Source organism: Ovis canadensis, chromosome 15 (assembly GCF_042477335.2).
Source record: "Ovis canadensis isolate MfBH-ARS-UI-01 breed Bighorn chromosome 15, ARS-UI_OviCan_v2, whole genome shotgun sequence".
NCBI classification, from domain to species: domain Eukaryota; kingdom Metazoa; phylum Chordata; class Mammalia; order Artiodactyla; family Bovidae; genus Ovis; species Ovis canadensis.
In genome coordinates this window covers 72,539,332-72,561,454 of record NC_091259.1, presented here as the reverse complement: position 1 = coordinate 72,561,454, position 22,123 = coordinate 72,539,332, and the positions used below count along the sequence as shown (strand labels likewise).

The window sequence follows — 22,123 nt, the reverse complement described above, 5'->3', positions numbered from 1 at the left end:
ATCCAGAGGACAGTAAGACTGCTGTGGCTTTAGCTACAGATTTATTTTTGTAATATTCCTTCTTCTACAGTCCTGTAGCAGATGCTACCGAGAAGTTCGTTTTCACTACGCTAACAGGCATTTCCCCAACTCATAAGTCTTTAATGAGCTAACCTCCAGGATTTACTACTAAATTGATATTTTTTGAAAGAGGAGTCTCTTACGAGGCTCTGGGACCAAGCTGCCTGTCTTGAATCCTGTCACTGAAGTTACTCAAAATGTCTTTAGTGAAATGCTGATAATATGAATATTGACTTTATGAGATTGTGATGAAACTTGAGTCAACAATATTTACATTTAAAAACTGAGACCAATGACTGAAACACAATAAGCTAGCTATTACAATAGCTCAGGGTGAGCATATGTATAGTTTGAAGAAAAGGTCTTATCTTAATGGGAATGAAATTAACTAGGTAATTGGAAAATTATATTGGAGTACCTACCTAGAAAATGGGCTTCCCCTGTGGCTCCGCTGGTAAAGAATCTGCCTGCAATGCAGGAGAGCTGGGTTCGATCCCTGAGTTGGGAAGATCCCCTGGAGAAGGGAACAGCTACGCACTCCAGTATTCTGGCCTGGAGAATACCATGGACTGTATTATCCATGGAGTCACAAAGAGTCAGACACTACTGAGAGACTTTCAGTTCATTTCACTTCGCTTAGAAAATAAGAGTCCTGTAGAGAATTTCTCAAATGATACAAGAAAATACACAAAAGACCTGTACACACTGAATACTAAGTTTTCAGTTTTGCCCCATTCATAGGCTCATATACTCTCAGCTGAAAGGAATAATGACTCCAAGTTTTCTCTAAAAAAACATGACTAAAATTGAAAAAATTTAACAGTTTGCTCTCAAGAGCAGCTACATTTATAAATCCATATAAAGAGAAAACCTTGGAACTCTTATTTTGATTAGTATTTAAGTAACAGTTGAGATAAAGTATATTCTTGCTAATTCATCAATAATAGATAATAATTTAACTTTGGTGATGAAATGAAATACTCCCAAATAGTACGTTATTTAATAAGTAATGAAACCTAGTTAACCGTGAGAGCTGTGCAACATGGGAAGAGCTACATGGTGCTGGAAGATGAAGAGAGTTGGCCTCAACTTTGCTAACATTCACTTTGAATTAATACATTGAAAGAACGAACTAACTTGATATTTAGCATTAGAAATACCAAACTGTAAAAGTAAAACTTGATTTTTACCTGCTCCTATAATTTTGCTGTCTGCTGGAAAACAACTGCTGCAAATGCAAAATGGTATCTGAATACAGAACTATCCCAGCTGAAATAACACAACCTAGAGGGTTATATACTGCAGTGTGGGGAGCTTGAATTTTGGCACTGCAAAGACCTAGGTTCAAATCCCAGTTGTGGCACTTCTGAGCTGTGTGCCACTCACGTAATCCTTGAGTTTGTTTCCCTAGTCTGCCTTGCAATGATGGCCATAAAGTAGCATATACCTACCTCATAAAACTGAGAAGATTATAGAAGATAAATAACTATAAATGTGATTAATTTCCCTCTTATTTCTTCACTTTATAGGTAAAAGAATTCTGAGGCACAGAAATGAGGTTTTTTACCAACAGCACAGTAATTTACAGATAAAGTTGAAAACTAGGCTTAAAATATTTTTGATTTAAGGATGCAAATGTGGGAGATGATGTACTAAAGACCAGTAGCTCCGCCGAGAAGGATGGTAATTTATTAAGTACCACCTTCCCTGGTATCTCCAACGGTAAAGAATCCACCTGCAATGCGGGAGACCTGGGTTGGATACCTGGGTTGCGCAGATCCCCTGGAGAAGGAAATGGCAACCCACTGCAGTATTCTTGCCTGGAGAATCCCCATGGACAGAGGAGCCTGGCGGGCTGCAGTCCATGGGGTCACAAAGAGTCCAACACGACTGAGCAACTAAGCACACACACACACCTTATAGCTATAATGCCAGTAGAACAAGTGTAATTCAGGGGATTAAAAAGTTAACATATTTGTATAATACTTTATGCTTTATAAAGTGCTATGACTAATATAACTTAATATGACCACAATCGCCTTGTCTTTTAAAGACCCATTTTTTTTAATTATAGGAGTAATAATTTCATAAACTAAGAAATCTCAGAAAAAATAAATTTCTCTAGGTGTGAATAAAGAAAAATCAGGAATAAGCAATGATTTTGCTAATAGTTTCTCAACTTTTAATAAAAGTCCGAGTTTCTCTTAACTGTATATACCATACATACGTTAAATTAGAAGTTTAAAAAGTAGCTATTAACACTTTGCTAGGAAGGAAAAGCCTGCTTGGATTTGTTGCAAAAAATATATGTAAGGAACTTCCCTGGTTGTCCACTGGCTAAAACTCCAAGCTCCCAGTTCAGGGTTCAAACCCTGGTCAGGGAACTAGATCCCACATGCCGCAATTAAAGAGTTCGAGTGCTGCGACTAGATACTGCCTGCTGCAATGAAGACCAAAGATCCCGTGAGCTGCAGCTAACACTGGCGCTGACAAATAAATTAAAAAAGACTGGTAAGTGATAAAATGTCAAAGTAAATTTTATATGATCAAAGAAGTCAAAGACTGCTACTAATAGAGGCTAATGGTTTTTCAAAATACATCTTTATACCTTAAATTTCAATTAAACAGTGTCTTCAATATTACAAGTAGCCAAACCACAAATCCTTAAAACCTAGCAGTCTCTTTCTCTTGAGATCAATACAAATGCTAGAAAACAATTTTAAAAATCCACAAAAGTATTTTAAATGATTTTAATAGAAGATTGCTGCGTTTCCCATTTATAAAGTCAAAATGTTTCCTGAAATATAGCATTTGCTGTATATAACTTATCAGAATCTTAACCATTTGTTCACTGGTGATGAGGGCCATGGAAGGTTCTGTTTTGGACTGGGAAACTGCATCACTGTTACTGCATTACCTGACAGCACACACCTACCCCACATATTCATAATACTGTTATTGTTTAGTCACTAAGTCATGTTCAACTTTGTGACCCCATGGATTGCAGCACATCAGGCTTCCCTGTCTCCTAGAGCTTGCTCAAACTCATGTCCATTGAGTCAGTGATGCCATCCAACTATCTCATCCTGTCAGCCCCTTCTCCTCTCACCCTGAATTCTTCCTAGCACGAGGGTCTTTTCCAATGAGTTGGCTCTTGTATCAGGTGGCCAAAGTATTGGAGCTTTAGCATCAGTTCTTACAATGAATATTCAGGGTTGATTTCCTTTAGGAAATATTCATAACATCCCACCGCAAATGAACACGTCAAATATTCTTGAGTTCTCCGTTCGTTAAAGCCCCTGACCTGGCAGAGAATCTAATCAACGGATCTTATATATTGCGGCCAAATTAACTTGAAAGTGATTCTACACTGTTGCTTCCTTTTCCAAAAGTGAACAAGTTTCCGGTCACATTTAAAATAATGGTTAATTCTTACCTGCAGCACACTTCATTCTTTTATCTCATCACTTCACTTGACCATGATGCAATGTGTAACGAGGATACATTTTCCTTGAAAACTAAGAATTGTTATTTTTATTTTCCTCCCATACTCTCAGTGTATTAACTCACAGCACCACCTATCTTTGAATAACAGTTAGGAAACTAGTTTTACTTTTAGCATAATGCCCAGATATCTGGCCTTTACAATTTACTGTGAAATTAAGTCCAAAATGCCAAAAGGAAAAAAAAAAAAATCTAAAAGCAGAAGTTCCATTTGATATGTACACTCAGACCAGTACATATCAATTTCTTAGCAATGTTTCAAAAGAGTCTGGCTAGCAGCATACTAAAGATTTTAATTGGCCAGAAAACAGTCAGTGAGCAAACTGTGCCTGAAAATGTTAAGTACAAGTTGCAGTCAGGGAGAAGCAGGGCCATTTTGACTTATCAGTTCTAATATTCACTGATATTTTCATGCCCAAGTGTTAACTGGAATATGTGTTGCCTTTCCCTTACCAGTCTTCTCAACATTTTGGTCATTACCCTTATTTAAATTAGAAAGGAAAACAAAACACAACACGTATAAAGTTTCATTTTCACATCCTGTCAGTACTATAAATAAATTTAAAATGTGGAAGATAGCCTGCTCATATAGCACTCAGTTCATTCTCTGTAACCATCCCAATCAAGGACACCATGCTGCTGCTGCTGCTACTAAGTCGCTTCAGTCGTGTCCAACTCTGTGCAACCCCATAGATGGCAGCCCACCAGGCTCCCCCATCCCTGGGATTCTCCAGGCAAGAACACTAGAGTGGGTTGCCATTTCCTTCTCCAATGCATGAAAGTGAAAAGTGAAAGTAAAGCCGCTCAGTCTTGTCTGACTCTTAGCAACCCCATGGACTGCAGCCTACCAGACTCCTCTGTCCATGGGATTTTCCAGGCAAGAGTACTGGAGTGGGGTGCCATCGCTTTCTCTGTAAGGACACCACACCTCTTTCTCAAATCAGTGTTATTTCTCTGACCCTTCCATAAACCTAGGCAGTATAGATATATTAGAGAAAACACCGTTAGTCAGAATGAATGAGCATCTATACCAACAGCTGAGAACTCAAGCCATGAGAAGCAACTGATTATAGGAAAAGTTTGGCTGTGATGTCCATGAAGAATTAAAATGTCTTGAATTTATGGAGCATCTCTCCTGTGGAATGCAGGACAGCTCTGAAAGGCAGGCGGGGCCAAGTATCACCCACTTTACCTACCAGGAAACAGATGTGACTACTGATCAGTGTAGTGGCTACTGATCAGGCATGACTACAGAAGAGTGTTAGTCCATTGGCAAAGCACAACTCTAGGCCAAGGGTCACTTATGGCTGCCTCATGCTCTATTCTTCAGACATAAAAATTAGAAGAAAAAAATTTTTTTCAGTTAAAATGAACTGAAAATAATGTGACTTATGAAAGTTATTTTGAAAACAGCATTTGCTTACAATTTTTAGTATAACTGTTAATATGACAAAAGTTTTGAAGACTATTTTTAAAGAATGGCTGAGTAAGTGGATTAAGCATCTTAGCAATTGATACATTGGGGCTCTAATTATTTTAGGAAGCTCTTTTGTTATAGCATAAGTAGTTCATCACGTCATAACATACAGCTTATACCACAAGTAACTGGGAGTCACTGGTAAATTAAATCCATCCAATTCCAGGTTTAGTTAGCCTGTCAAGTGTAGCAGAGTTGTTAAAAGAAGTTCTAACCTTCACAAGAAGTAGTCAAACTTTCATATTACCAATGGAATAAAAAGGATAGTTCTCACCTGCTTGACAGGCTTTCTCTTCAGAACTTTCTGAAGTTTTACATTCCACATCCATTATTTTCCTCATGTCATATTACAGGTGACCCCAGAACAACATGAGTTTGAACTGTGCACGTCCACTTAACACATGGAATTTTTTCAGTAATACCTACTATAACCCAATCCCCATTTAGTTGACTTCCCGGATGCAGAACCAGGGATATGAGGATCAACTGTAAACTTAAACACAGATTTTCAACTACACGGGCCACCATTACCTACCTGAGTTGTTCACGGGTTAACTGTAATTTTAAATTTCTTCTCTCCTTCTGTAGGATCTCACTGAAGCTGGAAATTACTAATCTATTTCAAGGTACTAAACTTCTGTGCCCTAATGTTTAAAATACAATAGAAATGTTTATATTTTCTTATAGTTTATTGCACAATATAAACTTGATTAAAATGTATTAACAACACATTGTATTCAAATAACACTAAATTAAAATGTTTGGCAGGAAATTACATGATTTATTTTAATATATTCCAACTCAGTATGAAGGTAAGCGAGCAGTTTATTTCTGAAGTTTTAGATATTTTAACTATAATTCATTATCAAAACAAATATTTTGGTCTCTTTTTTCATCATTAATTTTTTAAAAAACTCTTCTTCTTTAAGTTCACAGTGTCATGGAAGTGTAAAATAAGACTGATAAAAACCACTTTAAAACATATGGCTTTATATACATAAAAAATTCAATAATGTTGCCACAACCCCTAATGCAGTGTGATTCTTATTTATTTACTAGTATCCAGAATAAACTTCTATACATATTAAATTGTTCAAGTATATCTAGAGCAGTGCTTGTAAAAGTGAGGTCCCACTGATACAATAATGGGTATCTCTTTGAAGACCACTTCTAATTCCAACACAAGTAGAGTTCTAAAATTTTTTGATTTTACAGTTTATCATACATCCTCAAATATCCTAAAATGCTCCACTGAGCCAAACATCTAATTTAATTCACATCTAGCTTAACATCCCTTTAGTACAGCACCAGTGGTTAAACTAAGGATGCATCTGACTAACCAAATGTTCTCACTCTTCTTTTAGTTACAGTTTATTATTTACTTCCATAACATCAAACCCAAATGAAAATGAAGACAACGCAGGTCAAACTCTTTCACCTTAAATAAATACACATTTCACCCACTTCATACTTAAATACCTAATTGTTTTCCTATAGTGTATTTCTCAGTAACAGCAATACAATTAACTAAGCCAAAGACCAACTTCTTATCTTTGAGGATCAGGCAAGTCGGAGAGGATTCTCCAGGTTTGCTTTAAAACTTTCCAGAAACCTGGTGGCCAGTTCATCGTCTACCACCCGGCTGTCACTGGACATGGTGACCGTTATGAGCTGACGCTGCTGCAGCTGGGCATTCCCCTCTTCATCTTGAGTGAGCTTCAGCACAGGTCGGAATCTCCCTACCGCCAAAATGCAGGCCTGAGGAGGGTTGATCACGGCAGTAAATTCATCGATGCCAAACATCCCCAAGTTGGAAATACTAGGGGAAAACAAAAAGCTCTGAACGTGGTATGTCTTTAACCAAAGAACCCTTTCCCTGAGTCATACATTTTTACTTTACTGAAAACCTGTGCCCAGTTACTCAAAGACCAAAGAATACCATTTACTATAGTATCAAAAAGAAAGCAAGTAACAACACAGAAATACTGTATCTAATATAAACAGATATTCAGCACTGAACTGTAAGCCCCAGGCAGAGAAATATGGCAAGAAATAGAAAAAAAGAACTAGAAGAGTATAAGGGTTAGAAAAAAGAAATAAAACCTTGTTTGAAGATGAACTGACTGTGTACAAAGAAAATCTAAGCATCTACAGATAAACGAGTAAGGTAAGTGAATTTAGCTAAACCACTAGATAAGTCAATGTAAAAATCTGTATCTATATACAAGTTGCTTTCATTAGAAAAAATTAATACAATGCCATTTATAATAGTATAAAAAATCTAAATCTAATAAACATATATCTGATCCATAAACAAAAAATTACAAAATACAGCTGAAAGAAATCAAATAACTAAGTAAACACTGGTATATACCATGTTCATTCACTAGAAGACTCAATGCTATAAGGATGTCAATTCTCCTTAAACTTAAATTGATCAAACAATTCAATGCAATCCCAACAAAAATCCCAGCAAGGTCACTGCATGTGTGTATGAAAAAAGACAAGCTGATTTAAAATTTTATTTGGACATACAAAGCCAGGAAAGACAATCTTGATGGTGAACAAAACTGGAAGACTTTCACTGTCATAGATCAAAAATTACAGTTAGCTTGCATTAAGCAAGCAAAGGACAAACAGACCAACTGAAAAGGAGAGAGAATACAGAAAAGAACCAAACATGGTTACCTTCTCAATGCTATAGAGTAGTAATGGTTTCAATAACTGACATTTAGTCAATTAATTATCCACATGGGGAAAAAAAGAGAACTTTGACCTTTAAAAAAAAAAGAGTACTAACAACAAAGAAAAATACTGGTAAATAGGATTTTATTAACTCAGAACTTCTGTTCATTAAAAAACACCGTCAGGCAAGTTTCAAAGGCAAGGTACAAAGTGGGAAAAGTATTTGAAATAATATGTATCCTAAAAAGTCTGTGTATCAGGAAAAAGAAACTCCTATAACACATTTTAAAAAACAGACACAAACTTTAGCAGGTGTTTTATCTGATAAGTAACCAGATACCCAAATGGCTGACAGATAAATGAAGACAGTATTCAACATCATTAATTTTCATTTCCCTTGGGCTTCCCAGGTGGTATCAGTGGTAAAGCAGGAGATGTATGAGACACAGGTTCGATCCCTGGGTCGGGAAGATTCCCTGGAGGAGGGAATGGCAACCCACTCCAGTATTCTTGCCTGGAGAATCCCTTGGACAGAGGAGCCTGGTGGGCTACAACCCCAAGACTGACTAAAACCTAACAATACCAAGAGTTAACAAGAACATGAAGCAACAGAAATTCTCATACACTGTTGATGGAAGCAAAAAATGGTAGAACCATTTTGAAAAGCTATCTGGCAGAATCCACTAAAGACATAAACCCAGCAATTCTACTTTCAGGTTTATACAAAAAAAAATACATACATATAGTCACCATAAGACACTGACAAGAATGTTCATGGCATCAGCGTTTGTAAGAGCACGAAACTGTGAACAACACAAATGCCCAGCAACAGGGAAATGGACACTAGCATATTTATGCAGAATACTACACAATGCCACAGTGCAAGAATGAGCAAATGACTTTCACACAACACAGCTCATCTCACAGACATTAATGCTGAATGAAAGAAGTCAGACACTGAAGAATATGTATTTATACAAAGATCAACACTGGCAAAACAAAAACGTTGGTAATAACTTTCAGAATTGCGGTTACCCTCTAGGGGGTCAGAATTAGGAAAGATAAAGGGAAGCTTATGACATGGAGGTAATGTTCATAATCTTGCTTTGGTCGGTTACACAGATTTCTTCACTTTGTAAAACATTCCAGCTACATTCAGTGTACTTTACTGTATGTAAGTTATTACACTTAAACAAGAATAGACCTGATGATAACTCAAGAGTCAGAGTGTTGATATTTTACCCCAAGGGACCTAACCCCAAGGAACCTTAAAATAAATCACAAGTAGAAAAAAAAATAGTTGAGGTTTATAAACCTACTTACTATATGTCAGAACCTGAATGTCATTCTATGAACATCTGAATGGGCTAACCAGCTAACCCTAATGGCTTTCTACTAGCTTTAATACGAAAGCCTAACTAGTCTGAAGAACATTTTCACATATTCTCTTGTCTAAAGTATATTTAGCTTAAATTTTTAAAAAAAGTTTCAGAAAATAAAACAGGTTGACAAGTACTTTATAAATCTTACATCTGTTTCATGCTACCAATAATTAAGAGTTTAAATTTTACCTAAAAGATCCTCCTTGGTATTCTTCAGGTAACAATTTTCCATCTCTGGCTTTCTTTGATAGAGCCTGAGAAAAATATAAACAGAGCATGATAACCAACACTACATTATATAGCTGATTTTGTCACTTTAAATATTTTTATAGGGTACACTCTTGACTTTATAAGAGAGTATATATACATATGCATGTACATATACATTTTAAAATTATATATATATAATTTTCTCTAACACACTTAAAAATGAGTAAGTTAGAGCACAGTTAATCCAAGAAGCTATAAATCTGTGAATCAAAACTCTAGAAAAATCATTTCCCTTTAAAAACTGTTCAAATATTGGAATTATCTTGTATACTATGCAGAATGTTTGAGTATTCTTTATATATACAAGGCAATTTTCTGCTTTGCCTATAGACTTTTTTTCTTGCAAGACAAAGTATGAGAAGAGCTCTTTCTGTTAATTTAGTACCTTTTAAATAAATTATTCAGTGGCAACAGTCTCACAACCAGCACATCAACTTTCATCTTTTGGCATTTGCTTCTCTTTTACCCATAACAAACTAATTTCAAATAGTTGTTTAAAAAGACCCAGAATTTTATATTTACTTCACAATATTACAAGCAGCTTCAGTGTTGTCATTCTTTATAACTGATTTTTTAAATGTCTGTTTAACATTCTAAAGATCGCACCTGCCACAATTCAGTCATTTTCCTAGTGGTGTAATTTGGTTAATTTGTTTCTTTTGAATTATTTCACATGATTTCTCAGAAGAGGAACTACAAAGCCTTAGAAAATGGACTTTTTGTTGTTGTTTTTGATCCTATAGCTAAAGCATTTCCTGAATGACCTAGTCTACACTGCTACAAGGGATGTAAAAATGTAGTCATTTCATGTCACCCTAAAGCTGAGGTCTAAAAACGTACAGAGGGAAAGACAGATAACACTCTGAAAGTCAAAAGCAGTTGAATTTTTCTCTACTTGTACTTGCAATTAACCATACTTCTCTTAATTTTTATTTTCCAATGCTTCAAAAGCAAGGGGACAGAGACTGAATCATTACATATGAATAATAAGGAATTATTTTAGAGAGCAGGGATAAATGAAGCTATCGTCATTGGGTAGATGATACAAATCTAGGGCTTATTTAATATGACGTATTATATAGATAACAAAGATACATTTACAATTACCACTGATCGCTATTTAATTTTAAATCATAGATGATTCAATTTTTGAAAAATAAAACATTCTGTAAAAACCTAAAAATGATCTCAACACATCATTGTGACTTACTGCCAAACGCATCAATTACAGCTTTATGTTATTAGTACACAGTTCCTTACAAAACTGTATAGATTCGGAACGAAAACTTAAGAGATGAATTTAGACTTGTACTTGGAATATCGCAAATAGAACAATCGGCAAATGCATTTTTTTCCTGCCTTAAGCAATATAACTTCACATGATCTGAACAATAAGCACATATCATATGAACTTTAAAAGCTTTTCTCTAAAGGCAGATGATCACAACACATCCTGATAAGTTACCAGGCTAAAAGAAATAAAAAACATTTATTATTAAAAAAAACAAAACAAAACAGACTGCAAGCATACATAATGTACTTTTAAAAAATCTCTATAAACCCAAAACGTATCAGTAGGATATTCATGTCAATGAACTCAAGAGAGCATGGAATAAGGATAGATTCTGATGAGTATCACTGGTTCTAAAAGTAACTAATCCTCATTGGTATTTCCTGGTAATGTGAACTTAAAAATCAAATCACGTGTTCCCCGAACCATCCCGTTGACAGGACATAATACAAGCTAACTAGCAACTATTTCTAAAATTACCTCGTGCGTGCATGCTAATTCATTTCAGTCATGTCTGATTCTTTGTGACCCTATGGATCATAGCCCACCAGGCTCCTCTGTCTATGCAGATTCTCCTGGCAAGAATACTGGAGTGAGTTGCCATGCCCTCCTTCAGGGAATCTTCCCAACTCAGGGATCAAACCTGTGTCTCCTGCATTGCAGGCGGATTCTTTACTGCTAAGCAACCAGGGAAGCCCAAAATATATCACATGCCTTACTAATTCATTCAAAAAATTTATTGGCTACTAATGAGAAATGCTGGAGTGGAAGAAACACAAGCTGGAATCAAGATTGCCGGGAGAAATATCAATATCATATCATCTGTCAGATAAGCAGATGACATCACCCTTATGGCAGAAAGTGAAGAGGAACTAAAATGCCTCTTGATGAAAGTGAAAGAGGAGAGTGAAAAAGTTGGCTTAAAGCTCAACATTCAGAAAACGAAGATCATGGCATCTGGTCCCATCACTTCATGGGAAATAGATGGGGAAACAGTGTCAAACTTTATTTTTTCGGGCTCCAAAATCACTGCAGATGGTGACTGCAGCCATGAAATTAAAAGACCCTTACTCCTTGGAAGAAAAGTTATGACCAACCTAGATAGTATATTCAAAAGCAGACACATTACTTTGCCGACTAAGGTCCGTCTAGTCAAGGCTATGGTTTTTCCACTGGTCATGTATGGATGTGAGAGTTGCACTGTGAAGAAGGCTGAGCGCTGAAGAATTGATGCTTTTGAACTGTGGTGTTGGAGAAGACTCTTGAGAGTCCCTTGGACTGCAAGGAAATCCAACCAGTCCATTCTAAAGGAGATCAACCCTAGGATTTCTTTGCAAGGAATGATGCTAAAGCTGAAACTCCAGTACTTTGGCCAGCTCATGCAAAGAGTTGACTCATTGGAAAAGAGTTTGATGCTGGGAGTGATTGGGGGCAGGAGGAGAAGGGGATGACAGAGGATTAGATGGCTGGATGGCATCACTGACTCGATGGACGTGAGTCTGAGTGAACTCCGGGAGTTGGTGATGGACAGGGAGGCCTGGCGTGCTGCAATTCACGGGGTCGCAAAGAGTCGGACACGACTGAGGGACTAAACTGAACTGAATGAGGTAAACTTTGCTTTGGTCTCTTAAAACTACTGTAATTAATGAAGAATAGCATGGAGTTTAAAGCTTGTTACTATATTACTTTATTTAGGAAATATAAACCTGAACTTTGCTGAGGCATGCCTTTAGTCCCACACACTGACAACCTTGTGATTCTTAAGCATCAAGAAGTACTCAGAGCAGGCGTTCTTAACTTGGAGTCCATGGATAGATATTCACAGTCTAACAAATTCCTTGAAAAACTACTTCCAACAGAATAGTTTTTATTGAAACCTTTCTTTTAAATAAATTCAACTATTTGAATATAGTTTAATTTAAATAAATTCAACTAGTTGAATATATAAATTCAACTATTCAACTGAGCAACTATTATCTTCTAAGTACCATCCAGAATTAGATATATGGCAATGAACAAGACAGTCAACATCAGAGTGTCAGGAACATAGAGGGGTCGATAAATAAAAAAACAAGGTAAATTCAAAGACTTATAAACCATACGAAGACAATAAACAGGGTAATTGTTTATTCAGGAACCTACTTTAGCTATGGAAGCCACAGAAGGCCTAAGAAAGTGGCATTTGAACTGAGAAATGCCTGGGTTTAAACAAACAACTTCTAGTGCTTTCTAGATGCAACACTGTGGGCAAATTTCTTAAAAGTGCTAAATCTCAGTTTCTTCAATTTGAAGTTAAGGTTCCAACTATGATATAAAGCTATTAAGATTGAGTGAAGCGCTTAGCCTACTGTCTGGTACATTATAAGATAAGACAAGGAAGTGAAAGTCGCTCAGTTGTGTCCAACTCTTAGAGACCCCACGGACTATACAATCCATGGAATTCTCCAGGCCAGAATACTGGAGTGGGTAGCCTATCCCTTCTCCAGGGGATATTCCCGATCCAGGAATCAAACCGGGGTCTCCTGCACTGCAGGCAGATTCTTTACCAACTGAGCTATGAGGGAAGCCCTGCTGCTACTGCTGCTAAGTCGCTTCAGTCGTGTCCGACTCTGTGCGACCCCACAGACGGCAGCCCTAGTGGAGTGTTAATCACCGATCTTGAAGTGGGAGAGAGGCAGGCAGAATGGGAAGCTCAGACAAATAAAATTGATAAACTGGTTAGAATCAAAGAAATCTCCCCATAACAGTTAATTTTTAACTCTACAGTTAAAGGAAATTATAATTCTACTGTTCAATCTCATAGGAATGTCACAAAAACACTAAAATTACATGTATTTCACTGCTGCTGAAAACTGTTCATGAAAAAAAGGTGTGCAGCATCTAAGTAATCCAACCTTTATTACTTTAACTTTTGAATACCACCCTTCAGTTTTAAAAATGTTCCTTTTTTATATATAAAAACACTCTGCAAATCTTTCCAAAGAGGAGGGAACAAAGATCTAAGTACGCAAATTCCACTAAGGTCACCTGTAATTATATTTAACTCTAAGATCCAAGACTATGCATTTTAAATTAGATTACCTTCCATTCACTGGGGCTTCACTGGTAGCTCAGCTGGTCAAGAATCTGCCTGCAATGCAGGAGAGCATCGTTCAAGTCCTGGGTTGGGGAGATCTGCTAGAGAAGGGACAGGCTACCCACTCCAGTATTCTTGGGCTTCTCTGGTGGCTCAGCTGGTAAAGAACCTGTCTGCAGTGCAGGAGACCTGGGTTCCATCCTTGGGTTGGGAAGATCCCCTGGATAAGGGAAAGGCTACCCACTCTAGTATTCTGGCCTGGAGAATTCCATGGATGTTGCAAAGAGTTGGACATGACTGAGCAACTTACACTTTTCATTCATTTATTTATCTGGGGTAAGTAAGTCTACAAATTTATACAGCTCCATAAAGAAGTCTTATATTCTACTTTTTAATCCCCCTTATAACTTGTTTTACACACACACACACACACACACACACATATATCTCAGGTCCTTGTTAAATGGAAAAAGAATCACTTATCTAAATGAATCTGAAATTTTCAAAGGTAACACTTCAAGACCTGGGATACTTCTGCGAAAAATTATCCTTGGAAATTAATCAAGGCTGTCAAAGCTGACCTATTGTGTATGTTTCTTGCGTATTCAATGCAGTGATTTTGGTGAGAGCTGATTCTTCCATATTAGAGCCCAGGGGAAAAAAACAAAAATTTTGCTTCCAGAATACTAAGTACTTTCAGTGGTCTCAACCCTAGAGAGGAAATGAATAAACTTTTAAGAATAAACTCCTGTGAAAAGTGAACACTTTAATAAAAATATAGTTTTAGCTTTAACTTTAAAATCTATCTAAAATATTATATTTAGGGTCAAATCATGGACTTTGGGAAATAAAGCAGTCATCTGTAGCTTGAATGCAGCTGGCCCTAAATATGCATGTTATTTCTGAATGTTTGAATGCAAAATAATCTTAAAATGGGTTGTATTTGGATCAAAACTTAAAAACATGTATACATCATCGATAATCATTTCAAAATACCAAAAATCTCTCTTTCTCTCTCACACACACACACACACACACACACATCTATCTCACAGTGTGACTGGATCATTTTGCAAGTATAGTATTGCTTAAGACCTACCTTGACAGAGTCAGCAATCTCCTGTAGACCCTTAGCAGCAGCATCTTTTATGACTGGTGTAATTAGACCTCTATCTGTCGCCACAGCCACTGAAATGTCAACACAGGGCAGTTGCTTTGCACCCTCTCCATCCCAGCTTGCATTAACACTAGGCATTTGCTAGAAAGCATAAGTAGAAAAAGACATGTTATTGAAGAAGGAGCTTTAGACTAAGGTTATTAGAGAAAAATAATTAATGTAATGCATTTTTAAAAGTGAATATAGCTAGACTGAAGGAAAGAAATAAAAATTTGATTTGAAGAAAGTGGGTTGTACCTCTATATTAAATAACTTTTATGTTTGGGAAGAATAAACACACTATCTTTTTTGAAGCAAGGTTAAGGAAATTCTGATGATACATACATGTTTTGATCTCTTTATATCATGGCTAAGACAAAAGGCTTTTTTTCTTAAACCTAATTGCTGCTGCTGCTGCTAAGTCGCTTCAGTTGTGTCCAACTCTGTGCGACCCCATAGACGGCAGCCCACCAGGCTCCCCCATCCCTGGGATTCTCTAGGCAAGAATACTGGAGTGAGTTGCCATTTCCTTTTCCAATGCATGAAAGTGAAAAGTCAAAGTGAAGTCGCTCAGTCGTGTCCGACTCTTTGCAACCCCATGGACTGCAGCCTACCAGACTCCTCTGTCCACGGGATTTTCCAGGCAAGAGTACTGGAGTGGGGTGCCATTGCCTTCTCCAAACCTAACTGCTAGGGAGTATTTAATGTTTGTGAGCCTTCCTGCCTCATATGATGACTGACATGACTTTGAGAAGAAGAGAAGAGGGTAGAGGGGTAGTGACATTCAACCACATTATTCCTGTGGTATAAGGGAACCTGACTTCTTAGTGTAGCCCTGGGAGATAGTAGCACACCCTTAATAAATGACTTTCCTATTTAAGAGAGATTTCCTAGGCTTCATTAACATATGCTATATACTACATATGGGGCTTCGCTGGTGGCTCAGTGGTAAGGAATCTGCTTGCTCATGCAGGAGACCCCTGGGTCGGGAAGATCCCCTGGAGAAGGAAATGGTAATGTGGCAACCTACTCCAGTATTCTTGCCTGGGAAATCCCATGGACAGAGAAGTCTGGCAGGCTACAATCCATTGGGTCACAAACAGCCAGACATGACTTAGCAACCAAAACAGCAACATATACTACATATGAGCATGTACATATTTAATACACATACAACTACACCGAGGATGAAAAAAATGGAAGAAATTACTAAATGCCTGGAAACAGTGTGTGTTGATAATGCTGTGAACTATCATAAGAGAAAATGATGCTGAAAAATGGAAAGCAACAGCTAATTTCTTTGCAAAAAATATCGCTTTCTGCCAAGTTACATCCAAGCTTCCCAGCATGTCATATGAGCACAGCAATCCACAATCTGCTTCCACCCCATCTCTCTGATTTTACTCCTGACCACTCTCTTTAGATGAATTTCCACTTAGGTTTCCCACAGGTATGCTACACTGATTTCCATTTCATCACTGTTCAACTACTCATTTCACTTCTTCATCTTTCAAGGCTCAACTCCTTTACGCAACGATGCCACTGTGTCCAAATAACAAAACCCCAACCTCCAGAGGATTTTAAATTCTTCACAGATAATAATGAAATGAAAGAAGAAAATAAATCAAAACAAATCCTCACAAATGAAGAATGTCTGGCCCAAAAAATTAGAGACTACTTTAGAAGCCAAAATTATCTGGGCTTTACTACTTACTTTAAGTGTAACAGCTGCTGCCTTGATGATAAAATCGTTTACTGATACTTTAATGTCATCTAAAAGAAAAATAAGCATATGATGGTTAATATTCAAAATAAAACTTTAAAATGAACAATTATGATTTCAAACTTAAACTATGAACTGTACTGACAAACAATGGTAAAAAAAATATATTACAGGTCTTTGTCTGCTTAGTCATAAGACTTCTTGAGTAGAAAAATTTGCATTATATGAGGTCTTGGATAAATAATATTAACCATGAATGTAAATGTTTACTCCCAGTCCTGATTACAATTCTTTTAAATTGCTCAGATATCATATACAAGTACTTGAAAGATACATGACAACCATAATCAGAAAAAAAAGAATCAAGTCCTGTGTCTCTAAAATAACAAATGGTCTGTCCGTCCACAGCATGTCCAGGCAGGAAGTTTACAAGACGATTCATTTTCTTCCAAATCCTTTTCAAGTCCATATCCTGTGTACTCGTTATAATACACTGATTATATTAGAACAATCACCTTAAAAAAAAAGCACATATATATATATATCTATATATATATGTATACATATATACACACACACGGGGCGGGGCGGGGGGGGATTTTCAGAAATTTCTTTTTACTGACAAGGCATGCAATGAAAAACATTTAAAATTACTACATTAAATAAGAGCTGGTTTTTAACTCAGCCAAACAGGATATAGTAAATGCCAAAGATGAAGCAATGTTGGCATGGATCCTAATGTAATGAATGATACGAGGTCTCTCACTAGTTTTATGGTAAATTCAATTAAATCAATGTTCTTCCAGTATACATAACGATTTTAAGGTAAAGCTGGGGTCCCCTCCCTTTCCAAAGGGCTGATCATAACAAAAGCACTGGGTTTATACCTCTGCTTTACCAGTGCGTATGAAAGTGTTGGAAAATGGAAACTATATTTGATTCTTTATTGCATGGGCTTCTAGAAAAAAGACTTTAAGATCAATATCTAGTCATGGTATGTGGAGGATACACAAATCCAGTTACTACAGTATCATGGAATTTTACACGAACAACAGTTCATTCCAAAGGCATGCTAAGATTTCAGAAAGGGATTAAATGTATTACCATAAACCGAAGTACTGCCAAACTGTCATAGTAACTGTCAGCTGCTTTTCTAATACACAGCTCTTATAGTTCAGATTTCCAGAACTACAGACATCTTTGTTTAAAACTCCTTTAGGAGCAGAAAAACAAATGGATATAAAAGATATAAAAGTGCTGAGAGACTTTTATCAATTCACTGTGCTTATCGCTCAAGTATCTCAGCATCCTTCTCACTTTACCTACTATCCATAGGTGTCCCCAGTGAAGACTTCCCAAATCACCTACCAGCTGATGATTTCCAAATCTAGGGCCCTAGTGGGCAGTCCTCACCTGATTTCCCACCCTCATCATACTCCTATATTTGACCACTTTCTTCATCTTGAAACACATTCTCTTTCTGCTATTTGTGTTAGACTCTTCTGGTTTTATTCCACAATCTGCTCACTCTCTTTCAGTCAGATACCATTTATATGACAATGATTCCTTCAAATTTTATCTTAAATCCTTCTGTATCTCGAGTTTCATCTCAAACACACATTTTGTCACATGACATTTTCACTTATATTTCTGATAGGCATCCCTAATCTAGTATGTGGAAAGAAGATGTTTTCCCCAAATTCCTTTCAAACATATAGAAAGGATACCATTGCTAACATTTTATTAAGAACAGAGTAGGACATAACTGTGGAAAATTCTTAAAGAGATGGGAATACCACACCACCTGATCTGCCTCTTGAGAAATCTGTACGCAGGTCAAGAAACAACAGTTAGAACTGGACATGGAACAGATGGGTTCCAAATTGGGAAAGGAGTATATCAAGGCTGTATACTGTCACCCTGCTTATTTAACTTGTTTGCAGAGTATATCAAGTGAAAATCCGGACGTTTGACACAAAGTGGAAGATTGCTGGGAGAAATATCAATAACCTCAGATATGCAGATGATACCACCCTTAGGGCAGAAAGTGAAGAACTAAAGAGCCTCTCGATGAAAGTGAAAGAGGAGAGTGAAAAAGTTGGCTTAAAACTCAACATTCAGAAAACTAAGATCATGGCATCTGGTCCCATCACTTCATGGCAAATAGACGGGGAAAAAATGGAAACAGTGAGAGACTTCATTTTTTGGGGGGGGGCTCCAAAATCACTGCAGACGGTGACTGTAGCCATGAAATTAAGACATTTGCTTCTTGGAAGAAAAGCTATGACCAACCTAAACAGCATATTAAAAAGCAGAGACATTACTTTGCCAATAAACGTCCGTCTAGTCAAAGCTATGGTTTTTCCAGTAACCATATATGGATGTGAGAGTTGGACTATAAAGAAAGCTGAGTGCCAAAGAATTGATGCTTTTGAACTGTGGTGTTGGAAAAGACTCTTGAGAGTCCCTTGGACTGCAAGGAGATCGAACTGGTCCATCCTAAAGGAAATCAGTCCTGAATATTCACTGGAAGGACTGGTGCTGAAATTCCAATACTTTGGCCACCTGATGTGAAGAACTGATGCATTCGAAAAGACCCTGATGCTGCGAAAGACTCAAGGCAGGAGAAGAGGAAGACAAAGGATGAGATGGTTGGATGGCATCACCGACTCAATGAACATGAGTTTGAGTAAACTCCAGGAGCTGGTGATGGACAGGGAGACCTGATGTGCTACAGTCCACAGGGTTGCAAAGAGTCAGATACTACTGAGCAACTGAACTGAATTGAGTAGGACATACACTGTGAGGGAATATCAAACACTCTCATTTGCATATTGTTACAAAACAGTGTGAAATATGCTTACAGAATGTTATAGATTATAACCTCATATAAGAAAGAGGAGTGGAGATGCATGGATCATGTGGGCTCTTTGAAGACTCAACAGAAAATCCCTAATTGAAAGGATAAACCAAATCTGGGCAATGCAGATGCTATATGAATCCATACCTCCACTGAAATAGTACTGCTTCGGAAAATTATTGCCACAATAACCTCTACGTTATACAAAACTAAGCAAGTTTGATTTGAGACCAAGGGGAGCTTCCAGGGTTAACTTTCTGACTATTGATCAGCTGTCTAAAATAGCTTTCCATTTGGTTCCGTGGACTGTTAGAATCTGTCAGGTTTGAAAGTCTACAGCTAAACTGGTTTACCAGGCCTGCTTTCATTTAGGATATAGACAGCCGTAAGAGAAAGCTGTGCCCATCGGAATAGGGTGAGAGGAAAAGCAAGATCAACTACAAAATCGTAACTTTCTTGAGCCCCTTAAGGAACGGAGGTTATATCTAAGCTTTAGAATTATGTCTAATATTTATAATTAGAGCTCACAGGAGAAAAAAATATGAAGCAGAAGATATAGTTACAAATAACTGTATCTAGAAGTTTTCAAATTAATTAAAGACACAAATCACAAAACAGATAAGCTCAGAGAAACCCAGAGAGGATAAATGCAATAGGTGAAAAAAACAAAAAGGGAAATAAAAAGCTTTAAGCACGTAACAGTCCTGCTGCTAAAACATCATAGGAGAACAAAGAAAAAGAATGGCAGCCAATATTCTGTAAGTCAGAAGATAATGGAATGATACCTTTAAAATTACTGAAAAAACAAAATAAAAAAAAACCATACCTGTTTACTTAAAATTCCACACCCAGCAAAAATATCTTTCAAAAATGAAGGAGATACACCCATGAGAATGACTGCTATCAAAAACACAGAAAATAACATCAGTTTATACTAAAAAGTTTATGTCTCTCAGCACCTTTAGTTTTAGTTGACTGGGGAGAGGAACAATACAAATTTAATATCATGAAAGTGCATTTTAAACATGAACTAAAAATTAAAATGTATAAAGAAGAGTGATATCTTAAGATATCTTTAAAATATTCTTAAATCAGTTTTGGATATTTTTATGTTCTAAAATGTTAAGAATTGCTTCTTCAGATATCGTTCCAATAAGCATGATGTATTCAATACTATGGAATCCATTTATTTCTTATAGGAAAAGAGAATTCTTTTCTAATACTAAAATATGCCCAGATGATGAAACTGAACTAAGAAGATACACAATGTACATTTTATAAACAAAGGATATCATAACAGTTTAGCATGTGTATGACATTAAATAAACTCAGTTTTACTAACCTCTGACCAGATTTTGTCTAGCTTTTAGGACAGCTCCAAGGTCACAATCAGTAGTAGCATATGCATGAGGTATAGTACTTTTAGATTCAGTCAATCTCTTGGCAATAACCCTTCTAATATTGCTAGCTGGGATTTCAGTGAATGTGCCCTGCAAAGAATGATAACGTGTCCATTAAATCATAAACAGAACTGAAAAAAACAAGCAAATAAACTGTATAACTGAAATCCAGTCTCAATGACCTAACTTAAGAAAATAAAGTTTAATACTGGAAAGCCTGTGCACCACAACAGAGAGCCCTTGAGCTGCAATAAAGACATAACACAGCCAAAAGTGGCTGTCAGGAGCAAAGACCACATTTTCTTCAAAAAAAGAAAAGGAAACATACCAAATCATAAATAATCCCCTAATGGGTGTGCTTACTGAGATATTACCTATAAGCCTGTAAGTAGCTTTTGTTACAAACGTCACTTCTTAAAACTCAAAGCAATCAATGTATCAACAACACAACTACAGGGAATTCTTACTTATTAAAATGGCATACATGAGAAAAAGATAATCCAAAATACTAATCTCCCAAATTATTTCTATTTTGGTTTGTAGTTAAGAATAAAGCAAATCACATGATATCTTATTTTCAATAAACTCATAAAGTACGAATGAGATAAGAAGGTCTTCTTATAACTTTACCGTTGCTTTTCAATTCTGTTTCTTGAACCTCTAACAAAAACATGATGGACCTTAAATTATGGATAATTCCTTTTTTGTTCTTCATTCTGGGGCAGGATTACAATCACTTAGGATAATAAAAAGTCAAAAGTATAGCTGACTTTCTTTTACAAATGCTAAGAGAATCAAACATTTTATGCTAGCAAAACATTTGATCAAATAAAATAAATAATGTTTATACACTAAAAGAATTTTAAAGTTTATCTGCCAAATTTGAATAACTTATTTTTTAAAGAAATAAGATCTGATTCCTCATAAACTGTTGTATATGTAGACATGAATCATTAACATACATTTCAAAAATCTGTTTCTCATGAAACTTGTACTGTTTTTAATTCTTTCCCAATAGTACATTTGAATATATTTCTCCATCAGAAAAGGCACTGTAGCTTTATTTTTTTCAGTGCCCATTCAACGTTAAATAAGCATGATTATTCTGCATTTCTTCTGATGGCAAGCAAATGACATAAAAAGTACTAAGAAAGGGAGACAGAGAAGTAAAACAGAGTAATTCGAAAACAAAAAAGGGCATGTATCCAAGAGGGAGAGAATGATGAGCTATACAATCTC

At 36.5% G+C, this 22,123-nt stretch overlaps 1 protein-coding gene across 1 annotated transcript in view; it reads right to left on the bottom strand.

The window, feature by feature from the left end:
* Positions 1-5,711: 5,711 nt before the first annotated feature.
* PDHX (pyruvate dehydrogenase complex component X) overlaps positions 5,712-22,123 on the bottom strand; it is a 72,715-nt gene continuing 56,303 nt past the window's right edge. Inside the window, exons 7-11 of the mRNA XM_069554721.1 lie at positions 20,827-20,974; positions 16,616-16,674; positions 14,845-15,003; positions 9,298-9,362; positions 5,712-6,860 (exon numbers count right to left, since the gene is read on the bottom strand). Coding sequence (XP_069410822.1) covers positions 6,602-6,860; positions 9,298-9,362; positions 14,845-15,003; positions 16,616-16,674; positions 20,827-20,974 — 690 coding nt within the window. The 3' untranslated portion in view covers positions 5,712-6,601. The remainder of the gene's footprint in view (positions 6,861-9,297; positions 9,363-14,844; positions 15,004-16,615; positions 16,675-20,826; positions 20,975-22,123) is intronic.